We start from the raw sequence: 27,457 nt of genomic DNA, 5'->3' as shown, positions 1-27,457 counted from the left end.
CTCTCTGCCCCTCCCCTGCTCATTCTCTCTCTCTCATTCTCTCACTCTCTGGCTCTCTCTCAAAATAAATAACTTTAAACAAACAAACAAAAAAGAAAACATTCATGACCCTTGATGTGAGGCTGAGATCCAAGGGGACTTGTCCAGATCCCTCAGCCACACTAGAAACCTCCATTTCGTTATCAACCAAGCTGACAGACTGGCTTCCCAACCAGTCTAAGACGGGCAGGTAACCTCCCATTCTGGAAGCAGCATGCTGATGACAGTGGGAGACCGAGATCATTCATATGAAGACTTAGCAGCAAAGGCTGACTGACAGCTACAACACAATTAGAAGTCAGAATTCCTGTCACAGTGGTTCTCGTCAGCGTGGATTCAATGACATTTTTGGTTGTTATGAAGGAGAGAAGGCAGGGGTTGCGGGAATGGCAGTGCCATGACTTGAAGCAGCTGAGGTTATGGCTGCCAGCCCAACACTGTACGGGACAGGGCAGTCACCCCCAACAAAGAATTATTGCCCAAAATGCCAAGAGAAACCCTGACTTGTATCCCTAAACAAAGTTGGGCTAGCCGCTCTCCTCACCCCGACACATAGCAAACTGCTGCTGTCGACACCTCCAGACCTGGCCTCCACCACACTGACAGTCACCAACGTGGCCTCAGTACAAGCCTGCCACCCAATATCCGCTTTGACAGTGGAGGCCAACATTACAGACGTGTCAAGAAGATCTCACCACATCAACTGTGGGGACACTGGTAACTAGCTCTTTTGGGTTATCCTGACCTACTTTCACAGTGACAAGTAGTGTTTTTTAGCAAATAAATGTGGTATCTATTTCTACATTTAGATGATTACTGAGTCACAGTGACATAACTGTTGACATAACTGTTGAAAGAATTAAACAGCTCTGTTTGCAGTGGTATAACAAATTTTAATTCAAAATAGACACTCTGAAACAATAGGTTAAAAAAAAAATAAACTTCAACAAGCTCTTTTTGGATTTACAACAGAGTATACCAACAATCACAGACCAGTTTCACAATTGCCTCAAAAATGCACATTATAGCAATTACATGCAAGTATTCTGTTTTTTAAAATCCATAGAGTAACTTTATCTTCTTTCCCAGAGACTGTCATGGCCTCTGAGTGCGCTGGACAGGTGCCTCTGCTGTGTATCGCCAGGAATACGACTTAAGGTCAAAACTGGCCGGTCTCCATTGCTGATTCTGGTGCTTTTAGTTATTCTGTGTGCAGAAAAAAACCCTGGAGGTTCAACTGTCCAAAGGACAGTAATACAGTGGAGTTCTTCAGCAATACCCCATCCCATTAACCCAGACAACTGGGCTACAGAAAGCCCATTTCCCCAGAACAAATATGTTCACTTCTAGGAAACCATCAGAGACGTAATGTACCAACATGGAGACAGCTCTTGCTCTACTCATTTTGCTTTGTCCCCTAAAAACCTATGCCTACATTCCAGTTAGTATCCACACTCAGGGGTAAAAATGTTATTCCTGAGTAACATGGTCCTTCCCTTTCACTGATTCATGAACAGTCAGGTGAGGAAGCAAATTCGTGTGTGTGTTCAGCATTTATTCTAAAGGCACTAAAAATTTATTGTCTTACTTTTGAATGGGGAAATGACTTACCACCATATCAAAAAGGGAAGAAGTCTACACTGAAAAGGGTTTCTGCACCTACAAAATTGCTTTATTTGAAAATAACTCTTAACGAGCTAAATAGCAGGCTTCAGCTTCAGTATATTTTTAACAAAGGAAAACATTTGGTTTTCTATGAGTTGTAATAAAAGACAGCTGCTAGGACAAACTTGAAGAAATGTAAGTCAAAATCATAACCTAGTAAGCAAGTACCTTGCAACGAAGAAGAAACAGCGGAAGTTAATGCAGTGCATCCTTAGGGAACTGTACACGCAGGGTGTGTGCTCACCTCTGTCAGCACTGATGCTTGTCATTTGCTGCTACACAAGAAGCTAATTGAGGGAGGTCAATGCAGTTAATCAGGCATTCTGAAACAAGCTGAAATTTCCTTAAATGAAAACACATATAGATTTCAGTTTTCATCCTACAATACTGACACTACTGGGAAACAAGACGTGCATGAAAGATCCAAGGATTTAATTTACATGACAGGGAAAAACTAAAAATAATTGTTACAAAATCAAACTGCAGGAAACAATAAATCTGAAACAACTATTCACTTCTTTTATATAGAAGTCTTTCTGAGCACCTGAAATAAATCTAAAGAGCAGCATAAAGACCACTGAAATTGATTAGTTCAACATACAGTGAAGAAAATAACATTTTTTTAAAATCTCAATTGAAAAAACTAATTATCTAGTACTTTAGATTTCCTAACTTTTTTTTTTTTTACAAGTTTTGTGGCTCATACTCAAAGTTCAACCTGTGTTTAACATTTTTAAGTTCAGACATGTCAAAGCCTAAAAGTACAGAAGGCTTGTGATTTTTTATTGCTTTCATGCAAATATATCTTCTTTTTCCAAAAAATGAAGCCACATCAATTTTCCATACCCACAAGAGCGAGGAAAGAAGTTCTATTTCCTTTTTACTAGGATATGGTCTCTTGTGGAAATAATCTCTAAGAAATTGCTTTTTTTCTTCATACGAACGGTCTTCGTATTTTTTGGGTTTTAATGCTAAAATTTGAAGAGCGTCTTCACTACCCAGTGGCCCCTCGGTCCTGACTTCATTCCTCTGTCTCTTAAAAGGCACTGCACTTGTCACCTTCTCAGGAGCCGGGGCTCCGTCGGTATTTATGACTAGGGGCCGCTCCTCCACGTCCCTCTGGTCTTCTGTCCCCAAGTGGCCATCAGGCAGCTTCCTCTTGACAGGAAAACTGGAGTCATGGACCACCTCCCCGTTCACAAAGAGCAGCTCGCTGTTCTCGATCAGACGAGGCTGTGTCTGGAGGTCTGAGCTGCTGTCCTTTGGGGCGCTCCTGCAGCGCAGCAGGTGGATGGCAATGGCTGCCAGGGTCATGTTGCCCGTGTAGACCCCACAGCAGTGGATGCACTTGAAGGCCGGAGACTTCAGAATTGTATGGACTGTTGGTGTGATGTGGTGCCTCTCTTTCAAATGCAGCTCGTATGCCTCAGTCGTCACGAAGGTGCCAAAGCAAAAGGGGCAAGTGAGTGCTTGTTTGCTGGGGCTCCCAGAGGTGCCCTCTGTCTGGGGCCTCACCTTTATGTACACGGGCACCAATGACTTGGAGTGTATCCCCGCCAGTATCGCCAAGTAGACTTCCCGCTCCCCCAGCTCCTCCTTTGGCAATATGGTAATGAAGTCAAGGTGGGGAAAGAGCAGGTTGCCATTAGCATCGATATCCAACTGAAAACCTTTGTTACTATAATCCACAGGCAATTTCTTCTTCCCTCGGTGCATAGTCCTACTGTGCTCCGAAAGGCCTTTAATGTCGTGGAAAGTGCACGGACAGAACAGGCACCCCAGGCCGTGCATCAGCAAGTGATGGATAAGCTCCTCCTCCGACACTAAGCACTTACAAGAGAGACAGCGAACCGTTTTCTCTCTCATCCACTTTAAAAACGGTGCACATGCTGCCAGCTTTTCAGGCTCCAGTTTTTCAGCAGATTTGGATTCACTATGCTTATGAGCCACCTCCATGTGAACCTGGTAGACTTTGGAAGGGAAGAGCTCGTTGCAAACTGGACAGGTTTTCCACTGCTTCGCCTGTTTGAGCGCCTGGCCGGCCTCTGCCACAGATGGAGAGGCCTGAACAAACACATTCTGCGTGGCGTTTACCACCACTGGAGGAGAGGGCATGCTGGCCATGGAGCTGGCCATCTGCGCGGCCGTGCCCGACTGCAGGAGCTGGATGGGCACCTGGGGCGGGGGGACAGTGGCGACGCCGCCTGGAGGCACAGGCAAAGTGACAGACACGGGCGCAAGCGTGTACGTGGGGATCCCATTCACCTGCTTCCCTGTAGGGATCAGCTGTCTGAGAATAGAGCCTGACGTGAGGAAGGTGGTGTTCTGAGCAGCGCCAGGTCTAAGTGGCTGACTTGCAGGCAGGGCGCTGGTGCTCACAGACTGGCTAAGCTGCAGGACTCCGGGCCTCACGGGCTGGCCCACGGGGAGCACTCCCGACACGACGGGCTGACTGAGCTGCAGAACGCCGGAACTCATAGCCTGGTTCACAGGGAGAACGCTCGATGAGACCGGCTGGTTGGGAGAAAGGAGCCCCGGGGGCACCACCTGGCCCGCAGGCAGAACCCGCAGCGGGACCGTCTGGCCCGCAGGCAGAACCCGCGACGGGGCCGTCAGCCCAGCGGGGAGAACCCCGGACGGGGCCGTCTGGCCAATAGGGAGAACCCCTGACTGGACCATCTGGCCCGCAGGAAGCACCCCAGAAGTTGCTGTCTGTCCCGAAGGGATGACCCCAGCAGGGGTCATCTGGCCTGCAGGCAGGACTCCTGGTGGGACTGTCCGACTCACAGAAATCACCCCCGGCGAGACGGCCTGGAGAACCCCGGGAGTGACAGACGGACTGACTCCTGGAGGAAGGACTCCAGGCCCAGCGGGTCTGTTTATGGGCCCGACCGGCTGGCTGAGGGGTACAGCCCCTGGACGGATGGTCTGGTTTATGGGGAGGACACCAGCTGCAATAGACTTATTTACGGGTCCGACTGGCTGACTCAAGGGCAACACAGGATTTGCTGACTGACTGAGCGGGACTCCATGGGAAAGAAAGACAGGCTGGGGAGCCGAGGGTGGCAGAGGGAGGTTGCTCTGGCCCACAGGCAGAGGACTGGGGACCAGGGTCACGTGGGACTGGGCAACGGCAGGCGGAGAATGGGTGAGGCTTCCAGAAGTGCCCGAGGCCACGGTCACTGGCTGGGCTGCGCCCTGCACTGGCTGCACGATGGTCTGGCTCTGGCTGCTCTGCGGCAAGGCAAGACGAAAGCAGGGGGGTGTGGCTGCGATGCCCGGAGCACCGCTGTTCGGGGGCATGGCCAAGGGTGCCACTGGCTTCGGAGCGATGTGCATCTGCTTCAGAAGTCCGGGCTTCTTAATATGTTCTGAGATCACGGATCTAAGCTTATTTTCCAAATCCCTGTGTATATCCGACGTCAAAATATGATACATTAAAGCATCCTGGCTGCTGGCGTTGGCGCTGCACTTTTTACAATAGTACTTGTCAGATGGTGGCATCTTCTCAGTAGAAAGGATGTCGTCGGCTTTCGGCTGCTCACCTGTTTCCTCAGTTCGCAGGCCAAAGTAGGAGTTAATTAAGTAGTGAAAATGGGCTACCAGCACATGCTTCTTCATACTGTAGTACAATGTGTTTGAAAAGTTACATTTTAAACATGTAAAACTTATCACATCGCTCCTAGAAGACTTAGTTTCACCTAAAATATTCACTGTGTAGTTCTGGATTTTCCGGACAGGTGCATGAAACATTCTGAAGTGCCTTCCCACAACTTTGGGTTGAGAGGAAAATACACAGTTTGGGCAAGGGATCACCAGCTCTTGATCAATTTCATCTTCATGGTAGCGATGTAAATGATTTTTGAATGAAGTAAGCACTTTTGTAGAGTATTTACAGAGGCTACAACAGTACGGCTTTGTTCGATATCTCTGTTAAAAAAAAAAAGTCAAGCATATTTTAATAAAAATACCAGGTGCTACACCTTCTACAGTTCACAAGTATATGATTCTTTTTCTTTTAATGTGCTGGAAAATGTAACACTGTCACCTCCCAGGGAATGTGTTTTTTCTAAACCAGAACAAGCTGTTTCTTAAAGGGCCAGAGAGTAAATACTGCCTCTATGCCAACTACTTGGCGCTGCCACTGTCACACAAAGTGCCGCAGAGAATATGTAAGTCAATGAGCATGGCTTTGTGCCTATAAAACTACAGACACTAGTTCAAATTTCATAGACTTTTCATGTCACACAACAGTACTCATTTCCTTTTCCTCAACCATCTAAAAAAGTAGCAGCGATTCCCAGCTGCAGACGGTGCCCGCAGGCCCTGGCGCACACAGCACGTCGCTCACTGACCCCTTCCAGGCCATCAACTAAAACTCAACCTCCTTACTCCAGCAGAAGAAACTCACTCAGTTCTCTGCGAGAGAAGTTGGTTTCTCCCTTTCCCCTCCATTTCCCATAGCTCCAACGTTGTTTGTACTTCAAATTCTAAAACCTCTAGAATTTACCTGCAAACAATCTAACATGAAAATTGTAGGGGCGCCTGGGTGGCTTAGTCGGTTAAGCGTCCGACTTTCGCTTAGGTCATGATCTCACGGTTCGTGGGTTCGAGCCCCGCGTCAGGCTCTGTGCTGACTGCCAGCTCAGAGCCTGGAGCCTGTTTCAGTCTGTGACTCCCTCTCTCTCTGAACCTCCCCTGCTCACGCTGTCTCTCTCTCTCTCTCCTAGAAATAAATAAAAAAACATTTAAAAAAAAAAAAAAGAAAATTGTTACACCATCATTACTATCTGTTCTTTCCCTCTCTCCTAGAGAAGGTAGGAGCCAAATGAACGGTGCTTACAACACGCAAGTGTCCAACACACTATGTGACAAGTTGTAAGGAAAGAGGCTATTCCTTCAGTGCTATGATAATCCTGAACGAGTTCCAGGCCAGAACTCAGACCAACCACGCAGAACTTCTCTTTGGGGCAAACACAGGTGAACCCAATAGGCCTGAGGCGTAAGAACAGGCATGTGTAAGAGAGCTGGCCACCTGAGCGATGCATCCAAAAATTTGCTGGCTTGTGGAGGTTTGACACCCATGAAGTCTTTGGTCTCGTGAGTCTGCAGACCCTGGAGGTGCTGAACCACGGAACACCTGGCCCTAGTGTCCCCAAGGAGGAAGGTAAGGCCTGGACCTTCACGCGAGGTCCAGCGTTGGCTGTGGGTGACATCTCTCTGCAACACTGCTTCTTGCCACCGCGGTAGGTCACCCCACCCTTCCTAAGCCTGAGTTCTCAATGGCCCCTGCACACACACTCTGTAGCTTCTGTCACCCTCTCTCTCCTATTCATACAGGTTTCCCTCTTCTCACAAGTCAGAGAAATCACCCAAACATGTTCAACAACATGGAACTGCCTTCTCAGCAGTTAGCAAAATCCCAGGTTCTGCCATTTCTGAGAGCCTGCAGAAGAAACCTAAGGTGACGGCCAACCCCAGACCAAAAACTAAAAAACAACCCATATTTCACTATCTCAGAAATCTGGATACACCTTACAACTAACAGTTCAACAGTACAGCACAGTTTAAGTATCGCTTTAGGTTTTTTTTTAGCGGTTCATTAAAAAATCGTGTGTCTTAGAACATAGTCAATAATTTTGTAATAACGCATGTTAACAGTGACTACACTTTTCGTGGTGAGCACTGAGAAATGTATAGACATGTTGAATCACTGTTGTACATCTGAAACTAATATAACATTCTATGTCAACTATACTTGACTGATACAATTTTTTTAGATTTTTTTTATTTTTATATTTTATTTTTTTATTTTTGAGAGAGAACACGCATACGTGCAAGCAGGGGCTGGGCAGAGAGAGAGAGACACACACAGAGAGAGAGAGAGAGAGAGAGAGAGAGAGAGAGAGAATCTCAAGCAGGATCCACGCTGTTTGAAGCCTGACACAAGGCTCAATCCCACCACCTGGGGATCATGACCTGAGCCAAAATCAAGAGTTGGACACTCCACTGACAGCCACCCAGGTGCCCCTAGAATTTTTTATTTTTAAGTAATCTCCACACCCAATGTGAGGCTCAAACTTAAAACCCTGAGATCAAGAGTCGCTTGGTCTCATGGGGCATCCAGGAGACCTAATAATACATTTTTTTAAATGGTGTGTTTTATACTTGATGAAGTAGTGTAGTAAAAAAAAAACAACTAGTTAATGAAAATTACACTCAATGAAAGAGCCAACAGAAATTACTAACAATTGCATATTACTTACTATCTGTTAGTGTTGAATGAGTAGGGAAAAGATTTCATAAAATGATTCCATTTTAAAATTTTAAAAAGACTCATCGTTGGAATGAGTAGGGAAAGATTTCTTAAATATGAAAACATAATCCATAAAAAAACTGGACTTCATTAAAGTAAGAAAGCTTTTACTCTACGAAAGACACTGTTCGGGCGCCTGGGGGCTCAGTTGGTTAAGCGTCCCACTTTGGCTCAGGTCATGACCTCATGGTTCATGAGTTCACGCCCCACGTCGGGCTCTGTGCTGACAGCTCAAAGCCTGAAGCCTGCTTCAGTTCTGTGTCTCCCTCTCTCTCTGCCCATCCCCCTGCCAAAAGTGAATAAACATTAAAAAAAAAAAAAAAAGAAAGACACTTCAAAAAATAGAAAGACAAGCCATGGGCTAGGAGACCATACTTGCAAACCTCATACCTAATAAAGGACTTGTATCCAGAATACATGTTGTAGACATGTTCAAGTCCCAATAAGAAAAATAACCCAATTTTTAGAAAATGGGCAAAAGACTTTAACATTACCAAAGAAGGCATCCAGGTGCCAAATATACACATGAAAAGATGCTCAACATCTTTAGTCACCAGGTAAATGCAAACTAAAACCACAAACAGTACCACCACACCCCAGTAAAATGGAAAATAAGTAGAGAGACCCATAAGCACCATATATGAGACAGAATCGAGTCTAGCTTGCATGCAGAGTAACTAGATCTGCCTCCCCACCACCGCTGCATCACAGGGGAAAAGCAAAATGGTATAGCCACTTTGGAAAACAGTGTGGCAGTTTGTTATAAAGATAAATATGTACTTAATGACCACACACAATCCAGCAATCTCAAGCCTAGGCACGTCTCCAAGGGAAATGAAAGCCTACGTTCCCATAAAAGCCCCCAGCAAAAGCTCTAGGGTGAGTGATCCCTCGGGAACACAGTGAGTGGAGACCTGGGCCCGACTGGCAACAGAGGAAGAGCAACGACCAAGGACAGACGCAGAGGGCTGCAGCGAGGCGTCCTGGGTCTGGCAGAGACTCCAGCCCTGGACAGTGCACCGTCTCCCTGACAGGCTGCTTCCTCAGGTCCCAGACTAACTGAGCTCCGTCACCTGAAGAACCTTAGCACATCTCTGTCCCCAAAACCCAAATGTCTAACAAATCTTTTTTCTTTTTTTTTTTTTCTTTTTAATATTTTTTATTTATTTCTAGGAGAGAGAGAGAGAGCGTGAGCAGGGGACGGTCAGAGAGAGAGGGAGACACAGAGCCCGAAACAGGCTCCAGGCTCTGAGCTGGCAGTCAGCACAGAGCCCGACGCGGGGCTCGAAAACACGAACCGCGAGATCATGACCCAAGCGAAAGTCGGAAGCTTAACCGACTAAGCCACCCAGGCGCCCCTAACAAATCTTTTTTCTGAGCCGCTCAAGACCAAGGCACACAGTCCACGTGACTGCACATTTCTGCCACCTTAGGGACAACCAGGAGTAAGTGCTGAGCCAGCAGACAGCACGGTCTCTACCACACCAGGCAGCAGCGGTTTTTCTCAATATGTTGTCTAGCCAACAAATCCAATTCTACTATTTAACACTTTGTGCCTAGACCCTGTTCACCCCAACAGAAACAAACTCCTTGAGGAAAACTCTAATTTGTATCTCTGTGTATTAGGCACTCCAAAAGTTTTACCTACTTTGTAGCAGGTTTTTAAAAAGTGTTTCTTGATGAAAAGCATGTAATTATATATTACACTGCAGGTTACGTTACAGGATCTTCTGAGAATTCAGAAGACAAAAATCAGTGAGATGTAAGAAAAGATTTATGAAGTCAAGGGGTTCGAAGCAAGGCGTATCGGAACAGCCATGTGCTATTCCAAGGAGGACAATAACCAAATCGAAGCAGTTTCCAGGCATCTTGTGTCTGATGTAGAGGGGGGAGTGTCTGCTCAAGGAAGACAGGAGACCAACAGGTGTGACACAAGACAGAGGCAGAAGAGTCGAACTCAGGTGAACAGCTGACAACAGTAATGTCGATAAAGAAAACTGTGACAGAACAATGATCAATCAGTAATAGGAAAAATTTATTTAAAGTCAAAAGTCTCAGGGCGACTGGGTAGCTCAGTTGGTTAAGTGTCCGACTTTGGCTCAGGTCATGATCTCGCAGTTTGTGTGTTCAAGCCCTGCATTGGGCTCTGTGCTGACAGCCAGACCCTGGAGGCTGCTTTGGAGTCTGTGTCTCCCGCTTTCACTGCCCCTTCCCTGTTTGTGCTCGGTCTCTCTCTCAAAAAGAAACATTAAAAAAATTATTAAAAAGAAAAAAAAAACCCAAAAGTCCAAGGCCAATATGACTTGGACAAACGTGGAAAGGGAAATGGAGACTGGGACAGTTAAGTCAAATCTGGGTCGTGCTGACCTTGATACTGATGAAGGTGCTAATGTTACGGATGGCTGGGTAGTAGGAAAGGTTTTCCAGAAGCAAATACTTTAATAAGGAGAATGTAGCTTGAGTCTGCTTGGGTTTGAGGTCTCAAATTATTATAAATCGTGTTCCTCAACTAAAAGATACATATTTTAAAATTTTAAGCTTTAAATTTTAAATTTCTGAAACCAGGTGTACCTTCATCATGCATAATGTCATGACACTTACTTTTACTCAAAGTAGTTAGAATTCCAAGGCCCTTCTTACATGAGTGTCATCTTATGATCAAGGACAAATAATAGTTTCACTACATTACTTTATCAACTTTAGATACAGAAACTTCTCAAGGCATCAATGATTCTACGTTCTAAGGCATTTCACCTTTTCTTTCTCTTTCCCTGAATGCTTACATTATACCTCTCCCCCTCACTAACGAGCAATCCCAACACATGTGATGTTCCTCAAAACTAAACTGACACTTACCCCAACTTCTGAGGAAACATAAAAATCAAATAAAAAATACATACCACTTTCTTTCCAGAAGGTTCCCAGAGAGAAATATCTCCCCATGATGTGTTAACAAAGTACTTCTCTCCTGGATCAAAGCCTTTAAGGTCCTTTTAAAAAGGGAGAAAAAGAGAGATCATTAAGCAATTTCAGAAGATAAATAACCTGAAGGGATTACTTAGCACCTAAGAAATCCACATGGGAAAGTGAAATGAAAATGGAGCCCAGGAGCAAACTGCAGCCATAAAGCACAAGAACAGAGGAAAAGGCTGAAATAACCCAATTAAATATTAAAGTTTTAAAGGTCTTTTGAAAAATTTTTTTGATATTTATTAATTTTGAGAGAGACAGAAAGCAAACGGAGAAGGGGCAGAGAGGTAGGAGACAAAGAATCTGAAGCAGCTCCAGGTGCCGAGCTGTCAGCACAGAGCCTGACACGGGGCTCGAACTCATGAACTGCAAGATCATGACCTGAACCCAAGTCGGATGCTTAACTGACTGAGCCACCCAGATGCCCCTAAAAATTTAAGTTTTAAATTCTAGTTAAAAACTATATTTTATTAAGAATTAAACATGAGATTTCCCACGAATATTTTTTTAAAGTTTATTTTGAGACAGAGAGCGCAAGGTGGGGCTGGGGCAAAGAGAGAAGGGACCGAGGATCCGAAGAAGACTCTGTGAGTGGGGCTTGAACCCACGAACCCTGAGATCATGACCTGAGCCGAAGTCGGACGCTTCACCGGCTGAGCCACCCAGGTGCCTGCGCCCCCACCCTCAACCAATAGTTTTTTTAAAAAGAGAAGCTCCATGAGCAAACACGGTCTTCTGTCAGTGGTAAGCACTTGGGAGGTTCTTGGGAGAGTATCAAGTGGGAGCTCCAAGTGTGTGCCTGACCAAGGACACCAGAGTCAGCCATGGAGAGGACAGCATGGACTAGGGTGTGACCAGCACAACAGAAGGGGGTGAGGAGACAGTGAGAGCTTGGCAACCAGATGCAATGGGGTTCACATCAACCCCGTGTCAAACAAACCAAGTGCAAAACGTATCTGGAGAAAAACTGGAGAAATCGGAATATGGACTGGGTATTAGATAAGAAAGGCAAACATTTAATAACACAGAAAGATGCAGGTAACTGAAAAAGTAATAAAAAAGCACAATCAAGAAGAGCTCACAGTAGTAAAGACTATTCACATGTGTATGTGTTTACACTTGTACGTACAAAGAAAGAGAAGGCTAAACAATATGATGTCATTAGTGGTAATCCCTGAATGGCAGAAATGTGGCATTTTTAATTTTATTTTCTAAAGAAATGATTACCTCTATTTTCTAACTTTCCTAGTTTATATTGCTGTTTTTATAATAAGTAAATATTATTTTAATATAAAAAAGATTTGTTAAGCCAGATGATAATATAATAACTGTCTTCAAGTATACATATGCCAATACACTGCTTACCAAGTCAATTCAGAACTGGAGAAAAGTGCAAATTATTACAAAGATTTAAATTGGAAATAATGTGTTCTGAGGTTTATAACATACATACAAGTAAAACGACAATAACACAAAGGCTAGAACAGGAAATGAAAGCATAGTATTGGGGTTTTTTTCTTTTAATTTTTAGTTATTAAGTAATCTCTACACCCCATGTGGGACTAGAACTCATAATCCTGAAATCAAGAGTTGCATAGTCTACCAATTGAGCCGGCCAGACACCCACTGTAAGGTTCTTATATGTGGAGCAGTATTATATTAGAAAGGTAAACAGAGGCACTTGGGTGGCTCAGTTGGTCAAGCCCCACATAAGGCTCCGTGCTAACAGTGTGGAGTCTGCTTGGGATTCTCTCTCTCCCTCTCTCTCTCTGCCCTCCCCTGCTTCTGCTCATGCTCGAGAGCTCTCTCTCTCTCTCTCAAATAAATAAACTTTAAAAAAGGTAAGCAAAAACTTATAGCTAATAAGCCAATAATGGGAGAAAAAATAGAATAGTAAAAAACACTGAATTCAAAACAAAGCAGAGGAAGAATAAAAATGAAAGGCACAGAAAAGACAAGTAAAAAGAAAGAGACACACGGGAGAATTAAACCCAACCAGATCATTAACCACATTAAAGAATAAGACCTGGAAACTTTATTTTAAAGTAAAGGCCAGATAATAAATATTTAGGGCTTTGCCAGCCAGGCAGGATCTCACACAATTACTCAGTGCCACCGTCATGCACAAAGGCAGCCTTATGTAGCCTTATGGCTACAAGCATGGCTATGTTCCAAGAAAGTTTATTTACATAGTTGCAAGCCACACTTGGCCCACAAATCATAGTTTGCCTACCCTTGGTCTAAATACTTTAATTAAGAGGCACAGACTATCAGAGTGGGTAAATAAGAACAAGATCCAATTATATGCTATCTACACAAATTTCACTTTGAACATTTTTTTAAATGTTTATTTTTGAGAGAGAACAAGTGGGGGAGGGGCAGAGACGGACAGAGACAGAGAATCTCAAGCAGACTTTGCACTATCAGCAAAAAGCCAACTTGGGGCTCCAACTCACAAATCGTGAGATCATGACCTGAGCCCAAATCAAGAGTTGTATGCTTAACCGACTAGGCCACCCAGGCACCCCAAATATTTCACTTTACAAAGACACAGGTTAAAGGTAAAAAGATGAAAAGACATGTGTCATGCTATAACTAATCAAAAGGAAGCTGGAGGAATCATATTACCATCAAACAAAGTAGATTTCAGGGAGAGAAAAGAATATTAACATGGACAGAAAGTCACTTTATAGCAGGGCCAATTCATCAGCAGAACAAAGCAATCCTAAACATGTATGTACTTTAGAAAGAGAACGTACATGAGACAAAAACTAACTGAATTGAAATGAGAAATAACCAAATCCAAATATATGGTTGGGGACGTCAACAACCCCTCTTCTCTAAAGGAGCGGTATCACAAATCCCCAAAACTCAGGAAGGACACAGCGGCCCGAACACAACGGACCGCCTGACCACACGCCGACGGGCCTCTCAACCCCGGAACAGCACACACACGAAACACTTACCAAGACAGAGCTTGTGCAGAGCCCTAGGTCTCAATACATTTAAAGGAACTAAAATAATTATGAAGTATGTTCTCTAACCAAAGCAAAATTTTACAGAAACATGTAACAAAAGATAATCTAGAAAATTCCCAAATTCTAGAAATTAAACAACACCCTTTTAATTCATGGATCAAAGAAGAAATCATGAACAAAATTAGACAGTACTTTAAAACTGAATCAAAGTGGAAACACAGTAAAGCAAATGTGAAGGATACTTCTAAAGCAATGTTCTTAAGGGAAATTTATGGTGTTAAGTACTAAGAAAATAAAGACCTAAAAAACAAGACCACTACAGCTCCTACATAGAAGAAATTATATGAACAACTTTATGTCAATACTATGACAACATAAGTTGAAATGGATAAATTCCTTAAAAAAGGACTACCAAAGCTCACTCAAATAGAGATGATAACCTGATACCTAGTCAAGAAATGAATTCATAGTTAGAATCCTTACCATAAAGAAGACTCCAACTCCAGATGGCTTTCTTGGGAATTCTACTAAACATTTATGGAAGAAATATTATCAATTCTACACAAAGTTCTTAAGGAGGAAGAAACAATTCCCAACTCATTCCCCAAGTGCATTACCTTGACACCAAAACTAGACAAAGATACTAGAAAAAATTAAAACTACAAACCATATCACTCATGAACACGGATGTAAAAATCCTTAAGAAAAATTTTGCAAATCAATCCAACATATAAAAAGAACCAAGTGACGTGCCTGGGTGGCTCAGGTCACGATCCTGCAGTTCGTGAGTTCAAGCCCCACGTCAGGCTCCCTGCAGACAGTGCAGAACCTGCTTGGGATTCCCTCCCTCTCTCTCTCTCTCTCTCTCTCAAAATAAATAAGTAAACTTAAAATATGGGGCTAACCAGGGGCGCCTGGGTGGCTTAGTCGGTTAAGCGTCCGACTTTCGCTTAGGTCATGATCTCGCAGTTCGTGGGTTCGGGCCCCGCGTCGGGCTCTGTGCTGACAGTTCAGAGCCTGGAGACTGTTTCAGATTCTGTGTCTCCCTCTCTCTCTGACCCTCCCCTGCTCACACTGTCTCTCTCTCTCTCTCTCCTAGAATAAAACATTAAAAAATATATATATATGGGGCTAACCATCACATTGCATGGTAACGTAATGAACATTCTTATCACTACTGTAAACTTTATTATGAATTTTTTTTAATTCAATACCACCAAATGTTAAAAATACAACTGAAACCCTCACACACTATTAACATGATTGTGGAATCACACAACTACACTGGGTAAAGGTCTGGCCGTTGTATATAAAACTAAACAAATAAGCCCAGAAACAGATGTCCACAAAAATACTTTTACAAGAATATTCATAAGAACCTTATTCATAATAACCAAAAACTAGGAGGAGTCTAGGTGTCGACCGTTAGGAGAAAGGATCAGTGAACTAGCCCATCCATGTAATGGGTACTGCAACCACACAGAAGAATCATTCACAGGAGCACATATAATTTCATTTACATAAAACTGTAGGATACGCAAATCTAACCTATATACAATCCTACCCAGTCTTTATTTTTTTTATTTTTTTTTTAAATTTTTTAATGTTTTATTTATTTCTAGGAGAGAGAGAGAGACAGCATGAGCAGGGGAGGGTCAGACAGAGAGGGAGTCACAGACTGAAACAGGCTCCAGGCTCTGAGCTGGCAGTCAGCACAGAGCCCGACGCGGGGCTCGAACCCATGAACCGCGAGATCATGACCCAAGCGAAAGTCGGACGCTTAACCGACTAAGCCACCCAGGCGCCCCAACCTACCCAGTCTTTAAAAACAAAGAAAACTTTTCAAATCTTATCTCCATAAAGGCTCCCCAGCTAGAAGTGATCTTTCTGCCTGTTTCTCGCTCTTACTGTTAAGTGTGTATCTTGACTCCTGCTCCAAGAACATTCTTAGTCTATTTACTAAAAGATGATACTACACTTCAGGGCCGTTTTTTGAGCATCAAACACATGCCAGCCACAATGCAGGAGGTACCCACGTGTTATCATCTGAAATATCCTGTGTCTATACACATACACTTGTATTCTTAGCTTATCTGTACATTCTTTGCAAACATTACTTAAATACACACACTTAGTGTGATAAAAAGATTTATAAGAAAGTTATAAGAAATGATTTATAAGGTTACTCGGATGATCAAGTATATATTTCTCAGATAAAGTTGGTCTTTGTTCACAGTTCCTGAAAAGGCTTCCAAGCTGTAAAGGTGCAGGGGAGATTTTGTTATTAACGAAGTTGACTTGTAGAACCCCCCCAAAAGGTGCAGCTGGTTCCCAGGACGACCAGCCCAGCTTCTAGGGAGGTGAGAGGGCCTGGAGGTTGGATTAGCCAATGACTTAATCAGTCATGACTATAAAAATTTTATTTCCCTCTTCAGAGAGCTTCCACATGTGGGAAACCAAAACACTTGTGTTATATGAGGGTGGGGGAACCCCCCTACACACCCACATTGTAATTGAGTATGCAAACGTGATTATTGTTTTTAATTTTAGAGAAAGAGAAAAAATGGAGGAGGGACAGAGGAGAGAGGGGGAGGAGGGAGAGAGAGGGAGAAAGGAAGGGAAGAGGAGGGGAGGGAAGAGGAGGGGAGGGAAGAGGAGGGGAGGGAAGAGGAGGGAGGGAAGAGGAGGGGAGGGTAGAGGAGGGAAGGGAAGAGGAGGGGAGAGACAGAGAACCTTAAACAGGCTCCATGCTCAGTGCAGAGCCTGATGCAGGGCTCAATCCCACTACCTGGGATCATGACCTGAACTAAAATTAACAGTCGGACACTCAACCAATGACCACCCAGGCACCCTGGAATTGGGTCTAGGAACTTTAAAAGACTTATCTGTTAACAATGGACTATGTCTACTATCGGCCTTCTAATCTCGTCTCCAGATAATTACCTTGCTTTCTTCCTCATGCATAAAATATGACTTATAAACAGAGATGCAAAGAACTCTTGAAAATTCTCTCACTTTAAGACTGTTACTGAGCAGTAGTATCTACCAAAGGCTTCGACTTCAGTATCCCCCCCATCCTTGTATTTCCAAATGGATTTTCCATCACAGTCTGTTATTAAAAGTACTGCTATACTTGGGAGTTTTACTTTCATTCATTCATTCAAAAAATATCTGTTAAAAAAATATATACGTGTGTGCATGTGAGCGCCAGATCACAATTCTGGTCACAGTTACCACAGTGGATAAATGAAACAAGGAGGTTCTTGTCTTCTTACATTCAAGCAGGGGAGACAGATAATAAATAACATCAGGTACCATGAGATTTGAGCAAAGCAGAGCAGGTAACACAACAGAGAATAGAGGAGAAGGCAGCATTTGAGAAGTAATGAGATACTCTGAGATAGTAATGTTTGAATGGAGAATTATCTGGGATCCTTCAGAAATTAGTATTTGTCTACTTGAGAGCAACAATCAATTGCAGCCATAATGAGGACCCTGGTAATTTACTAGTCTTTCAGTATTAGACCAACTTTTAATAAATAAACCAATCTGGCTGAAAGTCTGAGATTTGAACATTAAGAAACTGAACATCTCCCAGGTCAATACTGTGAATCGAACTGTTCACAAATTTAAAAAAATCCAAAGTAGGGGCGCCTGGGTGGCTTAGTCGGTTAAGCGTCCGGCTTTCGCTTAGGTCATGATCTCACGGTTCGTGGGTTCGAGCCCCGCGTCGGGCTCTGTGCTGACTGCCAGCTCAGAGCCTGGAGCCTGTTTCAGTCTGTGACTCCCTCTCTCTCTGACCCTCCCCTGCTCACGCTGTCTCTCTCTCTCTCTCTCTCCTAGAAATAAATAAAACATTTAAAAAAAAAAAATCCAAAGTAGACACGGTCTTGTTTTGTTAGTTATGAATAAAACATGCATACAATTACCAATGGCTTTACAAATACACACCAAACCTTATTTAACAGTATTTATTTCTTTAGTATATATGTCAGCCATATATTCTCAAGTTGTAAGAAAGGAAAAATTATACAAGAACATAACTTATCAGCGTATGTGACTGTGATTTTAATTTTTAAACTTTTGTTAAGACTGCATATATTAAATTCACAAATCAGAAAAACTCTATCATATCATGTACGAATCCCCATTTGGTAATTACTCCAACAATAGTGGGAAATTAAGTTAGGAAGGGTGTTCTTTTGCTAAAATAATAATTCAATACTTTCCCTTCAAGATCAAAAACAAATATATTTGATAATTAATGACAATAAAAAGGCCCACCTAAAAGTGACTTTAAAAACTTGAGCAGCTTAAAGTAGCTCACTTTATGTCAGAAAGACATAAATAGGAACTAATGATGTGCTCATGCAGTCATTTGAATTACTAGCAATTTCCATCTTGAAGACTCTTATCCATTCCTCAAAAACTCCCAGTTCAAATCTCCCTCCAGAAGCCACCCTCTAACACCACTGTCTTTTCTGCATCTGCCTTCGGTGCTCTTACCTTCAGCAACTCCTTGCAGCTGTCGAGCCCAATATCCACAAGAATGCCTTTCACCTTCTTTCGTACCTTCCTGATGTTGTCAAGATTTTCCACAGGAATTTGAAACATTTTTGAATTTTTCCTTAAAAAGAAAGAAAACAAAACTGAGTACCTGTATCTACATCTACATTCTTAACAGAGTTGGTAAAACGCTAAGAACAGAGTAATTTTCAATAAATTATGCTAGGACACCTACATATCCACATCCCAAAAAATGAAGCTGGACCCTTTCTTTCCACCAGACACAAAAATCAACTCAAAATGGATCATACACCTTCATGTTAAGAGCTTAAACTTTAAATCTCAAAAGAAAACAGGCATAAGTCTTCATGACTTTGGATTTGGCAATGGATCCTTAGGTACGACACCAAAAACCACTAACTAGAAAAAGTTGGACTTCATCAAAATAAAACACTTTTACACCTCAAAGGAAATCATCAAAAAAGTAAAAAGAGAATTCACAAAAATAGGAGGGAACATTTGCAAATCATATTTCTGAGAAGGAACTTATATCCAGAATATATAAAGAAAAAAACTCATAAAAACTAAAAGACAAATAACCCAACTTAAAAATGGACAAAATATCTGAATATTTCTCCAAAGATAATATGCAAATAGCCATTAAGCACATGAGAAGATGCTAAATAACATTAGCTGTGGGAAATGAAACTCAAAACCACAATGAAATATGTAACTTTACACCTACTAAAATGGCTAGAATTTCTTAAAAATGAAAAACTCGGTGTTGGAAAGGATGTGGAGCACCGGATCTCCCATACCATACCTCCCATAATCATGTAAAATGGTGTAGCCAATTGGGAAAACAGTCTGGCATCTCCTCAAAAGATTAAATATATAGGTATCGTATGAACCATCAATTCCACCCAAGAGAAATTAAAAACATGCATCCAAACAAAAACCTGTTCACAGATGTTCACGGGGGGCAGCATTTATAACAGCCCAAAGTAGAAACAACCCACATGTCCATCAACTGATGAACGGACAAATAAAACGTGGTATGTCCATACAATGAAATATTTGGCCATAAAATGAAATAAAATACTGACACGTGCTATGATGTGGATTATCCCTGAGGAACATTACGCTAAGTAAAAGAAGCCAGACATGGAGGACCACATGTTACATGATTCTGTTCTTATCAAGTGTCCAGAACAAATTTATAGAGACAGAAAGTAGAATGCTGGTTGCCTAGGGCCGCGGAGGACTATCAGGCGATGGCTGCAGAACAAGGACAATGTTCTCAAAATCCAACATGGTGATGTCTGCACAACTCTGTGAATATACTGGACGCCAGTGAATTATTCACTTTAAACAGGTGAATTGTATGGTATATAAATTACATTTCTATAAAGCTATTGTTTTAATGTTTATTTTTTTATTTTTGAGAGAGAGAACAAGAGGGGCGGAGGAGGGGTGGGGGCAGATAGAGGATCTGAAGCAGGCCCTTGCTAACAGCAAGAGCCCAACACAGGGCTTGAACTCACAAGTTGGACGCTTAACCAACTGAGCCACACAGGCGCCCCTCCATAAAGCTAATTTTTAAAGTATCTGAAAAGGCATAAAATTAAACTAAACCCTGTGGTACTTGACCAGAAAAGGAAGTACAGGTGTGACCTTAGTGTTTTTAATATATACATAAAGAAAAACTAAGTATAGTTGTAAATGTGTGTGTATATATTCCATAGCTTTGTCACTAAGAGAGCCTAGAAGCAGTTACACACTCCAGGAGCAGTGAGCACTCCTAAGACCCAACTCTTACTTTCTAAATAGAACTTTCCATTAAAAAGAACCAGGACTCCTTAGAGAAATGGCTGATTCCAGGGCTGGAGCATGGAAAAGATAAGATGAGCCATGATTGTTCTGTACCAGAACAGTACCAGAAAATAAGGAAGTTGCTCAAAGAATGATGAGACATGTCAAAAGACTCAAAAGAAGTTCAGCTTAAACAAGTCCCCACAACCCAACTAGGGGACAATTTGGGCACCCAATAAATGACACTAACAGATTACAACCTGTGCCACTGAACTTTCCAAAGACAATGCAACACCATCTCCCATCACACATGCTGTTTGAAAACATGATCCTGACGGTCCTCCTCGTTAGTGGGGCATAGATGCCTTTGAACCTTTCTGTGGCTGCCTCACCCAATGAAGTACGGCAGGAGTGATGCCATGCGACTTCCAAGACTAGAGCATCAAAATGCCACACACTCCCGCCTGCTCTCTAGGAACCATCACTCTTGACATCTAGACACCACATCGTGAGGAAGCTCAACTAGCCCACGTGGAGAGACTACACGGAAATGCTCCAACATCAGCCACCAGACATGTGAGTGAAGACAGAGTTCCAGACACCTGGCTATCAAGTCACCCCGGCCTTAGAGTCTTCCCAGATAAAGAATCAAACAAGCCGTCTCCCCTGCTCCTGCCTGAACTCTGGATTCAAATTGTTGAGTTTTAATAAAATGTTTCATCCTATGAAGTTTTGAGGTGATTTGGTATACAGCAACAGTGACTAAAATAATCCACCAGAACATAAATTTAAGTCCATGGTGATATAAATAAATACACTGAAACTCTGATCAGGAATGGTATTCTTTTTTTTTTTTTTTTAATAAATTTTTTAATGTTTTATTTATTTCTGAGGTAGAGACAGCATGAGCAGGGGAGGGTCAGAGAGAGAGGGAGATACAGAATCTGAAACAGGCTCCAGGCTCTGAGATGGCTGTCAGCACAGAGCCCAATGCGGGGCTCGAACCCACAAACCACAAGATCATGACCTGAGCGGAAGTCAGACGCTCAACTGACTGAGTCACTCAGGCACCACCCAGGAATGGGATATGTCCATGATTTCCAAGCAGCTTCCTCAACATTACTTGATAATAACCAAGAGTAATTCACAGAAGTCTGGTAGACTTCTTAGCCTGAATTAAGAGATACTGTACAAAATAGCCTGCAGTTATCAAAAGTGTCCAGACCACACAAGGTAGCACTACTCATAACAGCCAAACTGCGGAAACAATTTAAATGTCCACAAAACGGTAAATGGATAAACAAAATGTAACCTACTTGGCATTAAAAACTAAGTACTGATGCATGTCACTATAGGAATAAATCTCAAAAACATGCTAAGTGAAAGAAGCCAGGTACAAAGGTCCTCACGCTGACTCCACTTATGTGGAATATTTAGAAGAGATGACTCTACAGAGATGAAGGTAGACCACAGCTGGCTGGGAGTGGGAGCAGATTACTGGAGTGCCAGAATGTACCATCATCAGGTTGTGGTGAGAGCTGTACAACTCTACATGAATTATACACTTAAAACAAAAATAATGGAAGAAAAACTAAATACCATTTCCCACTGAAATTGTTCGCACTGAAAGGGACTAAAAATAAGTAAATACAGTGGGCAAGTCTAACTTTTACTAGAAATGCTACTGGAGTGCTGGCAAAACTTCCATGGGATCTGAGGGTTCAAGGGTAATAATGTATTTATTTCCTAATGCTGATGGCTGTATTCTGGATATGCCGGAGAATACTTTAATTGCAGGAAACTGCATTTAGCTTACTGTGGCATCTTGTTTGGGAACTTACTTTCAAATATTTCAGGGAAAAAAAGTTCTTTGTATTGTACTTGCAACTTTGTATAAATCTGCAACTATTTAAAAATTTTGGGGGGAGCGCCTAGGTGGTTCAGTCAGTGAAGCATCCAAACTCTTGATTTTGGCTCAGGTCATGATCTCAGTTTATAGAATTAAGCCTCTGCACCATAAGTGCAGACCCTGCTTGGGATTCTCTCTTATTCTGTCTTTCAAAAATAAATATATAGGGGGACCTGTGTGGCTCACTCGGTTAAGCATCCGACTTCACTCAGTCAAGATCCCATGGTTCGTGGGTTCGAGCCCCACGTCGGGCTCTGTGCTGACAGCTAGCTCAGAGCCTGGAGTCTGCTTCGGATTTTGTGCCTCCCTCTCTTTCTGACCCTCCCCTGCTCATGCTATCTCTCTCTCTCAAAAATAAAAAAAGAAACGTTAAAAAAAATAAACTTAAAAAAATTAAAAAAGATTTTTTTAATGTGCAACGTATCAAAGCTAAAAATTGAGTCAAATTCAAGTTAAAGAACACCAGGTAAAATAACAAATGCAAATTTTTTTATTATCAGAATAACTTTTAAAGATCGACAATATCTACTGGTAGTAGAAGTAAGTACACAAATCATAATTTTTACCTGTATAGAGGGCAATTTGGTCATATCTCAAGATTTAAAAAATTTTGTTTAACGACTTAATTAATTAATTTCATTTATCTTTTTTTTTTTTTTTTGAGAGAGAGAGAGAGACAGAGCGCAAGCGGGGGAGGGGCAGAGAGAGGGAGACACAGGATCCAAAGTAGGCTCCAGGCTCTGAGCTGTCAGAGGAGCCTGATGCAGGGCTGGAACCCATGGACAAGGACCTCAGGCGAAGTTGGATGCTCAACCGACAGAGCTGCCCAGGTGTCCCTATATCTAAAGATTTTAAATCACAATTTCTGAGTCCGCAATTCCACTCTTACACCCCTCTTGTAACCCCTCTTCCCCCACCATAAGCCTGGTGCCCCTCCAAGTTTACACTTATTGCATGCACCATGTTGCAATTCTCTATTTATCTATGTCTCCTACTAGACTGAACTTCTTCAGAGTAGGAATCATGTTTTATTCGCATGTCTGGGGCCTATCACAGAGTGTAATATACAGCAAATGTTCACAACAAATGAACAAGAGATTAAATAAAACAGGGTAAGAATCATAAGACATGCAGAAAGTACTCTAAAGGTTCAAAAAGGTTACAGAGGGTTAGAACTGGAGCCCAAGACGGTCTAGGTGAATAGATCAGCATTGTAAAATGATTGAGGTAAAGGGAAAAGTCTGAATATATTTGGCAAAAGATAAGTAAAACCAAAAAGGTAGACTGGAATCAAATGAGCGGGTTTGGTGGGAAGGAAGGGTTAACACGTAAGAGGGAGGAATTCAGGGTGGGCACAAAGGAAACACAAAGTTTTTCAGAAGCTAATTTGGAATGAGTTTTCCAAATTCCATTATCTATGTCAAAAGTGTATCTTAGGCTCCAAAGGAGAGACTGAAGGATCATTTAGTACTTGATAACTGAAGGAAGGATAGTGAATCATAAGAAATACAGTAAAATAATAAAATTATTAAAAATGAAATGCACTGAATTGGGTTCTGGCTTTCAGAAGCCTCACCTCAGAGGAGCTGTCAAGAACCTCATGATGGTGCTCCTAAAAACTAAACACAAGGTCACTGTAGAGCCCACCCTGGCTTCTCTGGCCAGAGCAAGCCTCAGCCAAAATTGTGAGATGCTTTCCACTCAACTATCAGACTCGCTTCCATCTCCCCTAGAGCTCCGTTATCCTCTCTACCTCTGGCTTCTTCCTTCCCCAGAGCTGGCTGTTGATTAGAACTGTCCACGATGAAAGCCATCATCCCCATGTATTTGAAACGAGGACACTAACTTTACTGCTTGCAAAGAAGTATGGCCTTACAGAGTAAGCGGTGGTCTTCTTCGAGGGTTTTGAGAAGCATGGCATACAGGACCCGGTGGCCTTTCAGCAGCACTAGTTTAGGGACTGGCCGATTATCACAGGCTGCTTCCTGGGGGCTGCTGGGGACCCTAGCTCTGAGGAGGAGGATACTGAAATGAGGCCATCAGTGATGGGGCAGGGTTTAAACAGGCCCTGTAGTTAATTGTTCAAGGCTTGGGAGTGAGACCAAGGAACTGTCAGTCTTCTTCCTAGAATCTGGAGAATAAGAACTTTTTATTCTCAAATGTAAGCGTCCCCATTCCCGCACCACTGTTACTGTGGTTCCCCCCAAAACCAGCACATTAAATCCTTCGCCATTAGGAAACAGAAAACTGATGAGGCTGCACTAATCCATCAATCTCCATTCACCGTAAATTACCTTCAATGTCAGCGTGTGGTACACATGGACCTACCAAAACTCCCACTGACGTGCACAAGAAAATACTATTTCCCAAAGAGGCATTTATAGGGTTTCTTTTGTTGCTTTTTTAGTACCTTGATCATTTAAGTACATTCCATTCTGGAAAAAAATAACACTCCAAAAAACAGTCATTCAGGTAATAGATGCTACTTTTTAAGCCAGAGAACTTTAGAGTTCATGTAAATCTAAGTTCCAAAGGGATTTCACACGAGGCAACACTACACAATGGTCTCACCAGCAAGGATTCTGGAATTGGGGGCGCCTGGGGGGCTCAATCAGTTAAGCCTCTGACTCGATTTCAGCTCAGGTCATGATCTCAACATTCATGGGTTTGAGCCCCACGTTGGGCTCTGCGCTCACAGAGCAGAGCCTGCTTGGGATTCTCTCTCTCTCCCCCTCTCTCTTTATCCCTCCCCTGCTTGCTTGTTCTCTCTCTCAAAATAAATAAACATTAAAAAGTGTGTGTGTATATATTCTTTAAAATCTCTGACAAATTACTTAATCTCTGGGCCTCAGGTGACCATGTGTAAAACACAGAGTACAAGCTACTTCTGAAGCATTTGTGAGGATGAGTGAGTTAACACAAGAAAAGCACCAAACATAAGCAATGTGTTTGCTACTGTCCAACTTCAAAAATCTAATGAAATGTACCAACCACTGGAATAATACAGGACTTCTTTTTAAGCAACTTAAATCATATGCAATACTTGTGCCCTACATGAAAGCGAGGTTCAGAAGGTCTGGGTTCCAGCGCAGGCAGATCCCGGCCCAACTCCACAGGCAACACTCTAACCTAACAGATGGGTGACAGCCAGAGGGCGGCATGGCAGGAACACTGGGAACTTACACCCATACCACACCTGGGTGCGTTCACCAAGGGGACACGCCAAGCCTGGTACGCTCAACCAAGGGGACACCCCAAACCTGGTACGCTCAACCAAGGGGACACTCCAAACTTGAGTGCACTCACCAAGGGGACACGCCAAACCTGGTACATTCAACCAAGGGGACACGCCAAACCTGGTACATTCAACCAAGGGGACACGCCAAACCCGGGTACACTCACCATGGGGACACCGCACACCCGGCACAAATCTAAAATATGTCCCAGGATCCCTCCGGGTAAAAGTCTTGCCACAGCTCTGCCGGTCTCCCATGACCAACCGCTAAGCCTACATCCAGCCTTCACGGTCTTGCCGCCTCTCCGACAGACAAGTCAACGGGTTCCCCCCCTCCTGTCCGTCTCCCAGAGCAGCAACCCTTCCCCTTCCACGCGTAAAGACCACCGGCTCTGCAGTCCCAGCTCCAACCGAAGTATCAAAGTTCGATCATAAAACCGCCAACCCTCCAGCCATCGCTCTAAGTCAGTCACACCTACATCACTTACCTCGGACCAAAGAGGAGCCTGCACTTTTCACAACCTTCACTTTTACACGCGGTCCCGCCCCCCCACCCCCGTTGTGTGCAGCCTCCCCCAGACCTGGGTGAACCCCGGCCCACCGGCACCCGCTCGCTCCGCGGCTCCTCGCGGACCCCAGAGGCCGGGGCTGCCGGTTCTATTCCATTATAACCAGCGTTAACCGCATTCTAGCAAGCCTTCCTCTCAAATGCAAAGAAGACACTTAAAATATTCAACTACGATGATGCAACTGCGCACTATCGGAATTGTCAGTTATAATTTCTTGACGTTCCAAGGCCAAATGTTAGGAGAAATCTTGCAGACACAAGCTCTGTCGACGCGGGCAGCGGGGGCACTCGGAAAGTTACAATTTTATTGTCAGCATCTGCATATCCATCACCGCCATTCACGTCCAAAGCTCCGGGGCGAAGGGATTGGCCGTCGCGGTTCGGCGGCTCCTCCAACAGTCTTCCCCGCCGGGGGAAAAGCGCCCCAGGGCGAACCTCGGGGCGGCCGCAGCCGCTTGTACGACGTTAGCTGCCGCTCCCGCCTGCTCAGAGAAGAGGCTCCGGGGCAAGGCTCGGGGACGCGGCGCTGCGGGGAGGCGCGCCCGCGGGGGCCGCCCTCACTACTCCCCAGCCCGCGCGCCCCTCGGCTCCGCTCCGCCCGCTCCGCCCCTCACGCCCCCGACCCCCATAGCCCGCGCCCGCCCCCCGCCGTCCACCCCCGACCCCCACGTGACGCGGAGGGATGACGGGCGCCGTCTGGGCCGCGAACCCCGCGCCCAGAGAACGTCGCGGGATTCGTGAGGCGGCCCCGGGCCGCGGGCTGTGGGCGGGGCGGGGCGGGGCCGCGGCCGCCGTCGGGACTCCGCGGGCTTGGGCCGGGCAGGGCCGGGGGCGTCGCCGCGGGGCTGGGCCGGGGTCGTACCTACCGCTGGGCGCCAGGAGCGCCGCTGCGTCCCCCGCCGCTTCTCGCTGCGCCGCCGCGGCCCGCCGGGGCCCCGCGCCCGCGCCCGCCTCCGCCCCGCGCGGCGGGACCCCCGCCTCGGCGCGCGCCCACCCCCGCGCGACCCCGTCCCCTCCTCCCAGCACGGCCAGAAAGAGAAAATGGCGCTCGATTTGCCTCCGGAAGTGACGCGCGCCCTCATTTGCATGCCAGTACAGCCAGCCAATGAGAGGAGAGTGTGCATGGGACCCCTGGACACTGCCCCATAGGACCCTTGGGGCCCCTGCCTAAGGCTGAACTGGAGGCTCTGGAGTGGGAGTGGGAGTGGGGGGTCCCCTGTTGGAGCCCCTGCCCCTCCCCCCCTTCCTGCCACAGTGGGCTGGCCTGCCAGCCTCTCACTAGCATCTCTGCAAACTCTCGAGAGAGTTTGAGTAGGTGGTGACGTCATTAAAAGGGGGTGGGGCGAGGGTGTCGTCAACCACGTGACCGGTCACGTGTGCTCACCAGAGCCTTGACTTCATTTGCATGGAATGGAGGTGGAGCTAGTGACAGTAGCTGGAATGGGTGGCCCCGCCCACA

The 27,457-nt window shown here is 44.4% G+C and overlaps 1 protein-coding gene across 1 annotated transcript; it reads right to left on the bottom strand.

Moving 5' to 3' along the window:
* Positions 1-921: 921 nt before the first annotated feature.
* ADNP2 (ADNP homeobox 2) lies at positions 922-26,915 on the bottom strand. Its single transcript, XM_039245846.1, has 4 exons — positions 26,865-26,915; positions 18,475-18,595; positions 10,921-11,010; positions 922-5,634 (listed from the first exon to the last, which is right to left on the bottom strand). Exons 2-4 carry the CDS (start codon positions 18,580-18,582, stop codon positions 2,389-2,391), a joined length of 3,444 nt encoding a protein of 1,147 aa, XP_039101777.1. The 5' UTR covers positions 18,583-18,595; positions 26,865-26,915; the 3' UTR covers positions 922-2,388.
* Between the last annotated feature and the right edge of the window lie 542 nt (positions 26,916-27,457).

This window comes from Hyaena hyaena, unplaced genomic scaffold (assembly GCF_003009895.1).
Source record: "Hyaena hyaena isolate Hyena2069 unplaced genomic scaffold, ASM300989v1 scaffold_267, whole genome shotgun sequence".
Lineage (NCBI taxonomy): Eukaryota > Metazoa > Chordata > Mammalia > Carnivora > Hyaenidae > Hyaena > Hyaena hyaena.
Note: the sequence above shows the minus strand (reverse complement) of the source record. Positions and strands in the feature narration are given on the sequence as shown.

Excerpts from the sequence above, each read along its gene's own strand:
- ADNP2 (XM_039245846.1), bottom strand. The coding sequence starts at position 18,582 with ATGTTTCAAATTCCTGTGGAAAATCTTGACAACATCAGGAAGGTACGA. Across the intron at positions 11,011-18,474 it reads GCTGCAAGGAGTTGCTGAAG|GACCTTAAAGGCTTTGATCC; the intron begins GTAAGAGCACCG and ends CCTTTTTAAAAG. Across the intron at positions 5,635-10,920 it reads AACCTTCTGGAAAGAAAGTG|AGATATCGAACAAAGCCGTA; the intron begins GTATGTATTTTT and ends TTTTTTTAACAG.